Below are 3,029 nucleotides of genomic sequence, written 5' to 3' on the forward strand. Positions count from 1 at the left end.
ATGCCCGCTAGGAGGAAGGAAGCCATATCTGTTTTCTGGGTTATACCCCTCCATGGCAAGAGTAGCAAAGGTGGTCAAGATCTCGGTGCAAGAATTGGACCAAGTGAAACAAAATAGAAATGGGGTGGTTGGGATACCAAGGAAGCACTTGGAAGAGAAAGCAAAAGCTTTGGCTGGTTAAGGAGAGTGGACTACTTTCATTGATGTTTTAGCACTATTGGTGTTCGGGGTCGTCCTCTTTTCAAATATGGATGGGCTAGTGGATCTAGCGGCAATCAATGCTTTTCTTGCTTATCACCATAGCAAGGAAAGTCTGGTCGTTGTTGTTTTGGCTGATGCCTATGACACATTCGACCGAAGATGCGAGAAGAGCAGCGCGAGAATTGTCTGTTGTACACCCGCTCTTTATGTATGGCTGGCCTCTCACATTTTTCGTCATGAAAGTAGACCCATTTGTCCCCTACAAGGTCACCGCATGTGTGCTGAGAAAGGGAAAGCAAATTAGGAAGAACTCTTGGCAGGTATGGTAGAGGCGTCTGTTAATTGGTTCCCCTGATGGAAGGAAGGAGGGGCCAGAGTTTTGCCCTCATGTGAAGGGTTCCCAAACGTCCCCTTGATGGGAACGAGGGGGTGTATTAATTATAATCCCATACTTGCCATAAGACAACTAGGCTACCCTATGAGAGGGGCGCCATCAGAAAAGAGTATCACGCCTTTCATCGCACGAGGCTTCAGTGACCCCAATGCAAAAATGCTTCAAAGAGTATGAAAAGCATGGAACGCATTGCAAATAAAGGATAAGGAGCTTAGAGGAAGCAACAACGATGTTATTGGTGGATATCATAAATGGTTGAAAGCTCGGACGCAAGGGATAACTTGGCTCCCAAAGCTAAAGATTTCAAGTAAGGAAGAGGCTGAAGTCCTTGAGGAGAGCGAAGAAGTGCAAGCATTGAGAGAGAAATTTGAAAGAACGTGAGTGGTCAAAGAAAAGTTCAAGATGACAACCATCAGGGTCTAGAAAGAGGGCCCAAAAAGAAGAATGGGGCCAAAACAAGTTCCGAGGGGCTTTATGGGGCAGCAACAGCGAACTCAAGCTTCGAAGGGCCGAAAGGGACAAGTTAAGGTTGGAAAGTATGATATTAGAGGACAAGTTGAAGGCTTGTCAAAGGTCAAAGAGGGGCTTGACCGAACAGTTGAGTAGGACGGAAGAGAACATGTGGACAATCATTGACCAGTATAAAGAAAAGCTAAATCTTGCTGCTAGCCATGAGCAAAGACTAGAGGACGAGCATGCAAAAGTATCGGCTCTGCAAGCGGAAAGGGAAGCAAGAGAGAGAGAGTGATAGATTCATTACACGGAGAAGCTATGATGTGGATGGATAGGTTCGCTTTCACTCTGAATGGGAGTCAATAGCTTCCAAGGTTGTTAGCCAAAGCCAAGGCAATGGTGGACGTGTACTCAGCTCCTGAGGAAGTTCATGGGCTTTTTTATTATTGTCAGCATATGATCGAGTTGATGTCTCACATAATTAGGAATCGATGAGGCGTTTGTATTTATGCTTTGACTTTGACAAGATAAATAATATTGTCTCTTAATAAAAATGAGATTTGATTCAACCCTATGTCTTTGTTGAAATTTCTGCATGGGTCCAATACTTCAACAACTTATCATTGTCATGCATTCATGTTTAGCGCAGGTTGGATGTGTGAAGGACGGGTCGCCATGATACACGAAGAAACCCTTCAAGAGAAACCAAATTGGGTGCGGTCGTGTCCTCCAGAATTTAAATTGGGGAACTGGCGAATCGTCAAACAACCCAGAATTTTCATGGCGAACTCAATGTAATTTGTTAGTCTTAACCCTATTGTCGGGCCTAGGCTTTAGGGTTTTCTCCCTGTTTGGGCATGTCTTTTGTTACCACGAAATTATAAATATACAATCCTTCATCATTTGTTCTTACACTTTCGTCCGTTTTCATTCTTCTGCATATTTATTTTTATTGCGGTTAAATGATACAGATCCGACAATGAGTGCTTTGAAGGTAATAATACCGAGGACCCAAACATTGATTTTGAGCAACTGATAAGTCAAGCTGAGGAAGGGGAAGATGAAGATTGGGGGCTTCCCCCAAAGCTAAAAAGAATGGTCGAACAGGAAGACAGGGAAGTGAAGCCGCACCAAGAAGAAATGGAGATTGTAAACTTAGGTGTTGGCGAAGAAAGAAAAGAGGTCAAGGTTGGCACGAGCATGTCCACAAATATCCGAGATGAATTGGTGGCTCTGCTACGAAACTACCAAGACATCTTCGCTTGGTCATACCAAGATATGTCTGACTTGAGTGCCGACATCGTACAACATAGATTACCTTTGAATCCCAAGTGTTCCCCGATAAAGCAAAAGTTGAGGAGGATGAAGCCCGAGATGTCTTTGAAGATAAAAGAAGAGGTGAAAATGAAATTTGACGTTGGCTTCTTGGCTGTGGCTCGATACCTAGAATAGGTCACCAACATCGTGCTAGTCCCTAAGAAGGACGGGAAGGTGCAAATGTGCATGGACTATCGGGATCTAAACCGAGCTAGTCCAAAGGATAACTTTCCCTTGCAGCACATTGATATCCTTGTAGATAACACGACCAATTTTGCCCTATTTTCTTTCATGAATGGGTTCTCGGGCTATAATCAGATAAAAATGGCACCGGAGGATATGGAAAAGAAACCTTTGTCACCTTATGGGGAACTTTCTGCTACAAGGTGATGTCCTTGGGGCTCAAGAACACTGGGGCAACTTACCAGCGGGCTATGGTGGCGTTATTCCACAACATGATGCATAAAGAAATCGAAGTCTACGTGGATGACATGATTGCCAAGTCAAAGACCGAGGAGGGACACCTTGTCAACTTACAAAAGTTGTTCAAGAGGGTGCGTAAGTATCGATTAAGGTTGAATCCCGCAAAGTGCACTTTTGGGGTCAAGTCAGGAAAGTTACTCAGTTTTATCGTGAGCCAGAAAGGGATAGAGGTAGACCCGGA

General features: G+C 44.2%; 1 protein-coding gene across 1 annotated transcript; it reads left to right on the forward strand.

Moving 5' to 3' along the window:
* The first annotated feature begins 247 nt into the window (after positions 1-247).
* Positions 248-2,755, forward strand: LOC113000183 (uncharacterized). Its single transcript, XM_026126859.1, has 4 exons — positions 248-409; positions 797-972; positions 2,020-2,350; positions 2,501-2,755. Exons 1-4 carry the CDS (start codon positions 248-250, stop codon positions 2,753-2,755), a joined length of 924 nt encoding a protein of 307 aa, XP_025982644.1.
* The last annotated feature ends 274 nt before the right edge of the window (positions 2,756-3,029 follow it).

Source organism: Glycine max, chromosome 18 (genome assembly GCF_000004515.6).
Source record: "Glycine max cultivar Williams 82 chromosome 18, Glycine_max_v4.0, whole genome shotgun sequence".
In the NCBI taxonomy this organism is placed as follows: Eukaryota; Viridiplantae; Streptophyta; class Magnoliopsida; order Fabales; family Fabaceae; genus Glycine; species Glycine max.

Excerpts from the sequence above, each read along its gene's own strand:
- LOC113000183 (XM_026126859.1), top strand. The coding sequence starts at position 248 with ATGGATGGGCTAGTGGATCTAGCGGCAATCAATGCTTTTCTTGCTTAT. Across the intron at positions 410-796 it reads GTTGTACACCCGCTCTTTAT|GATAAGGAGCTTAGAGGAAG; the intron begins GTATGGCTGGCC and ends TTGCAAATAAAG. Across the intron at positions 2,351-2,500 it reads CTGACTTGAGTGCCGACATC|GTCACCAACATCGTGCTAGT; the intron begins GTACAACATAGA and ends TACCTAGAATAG.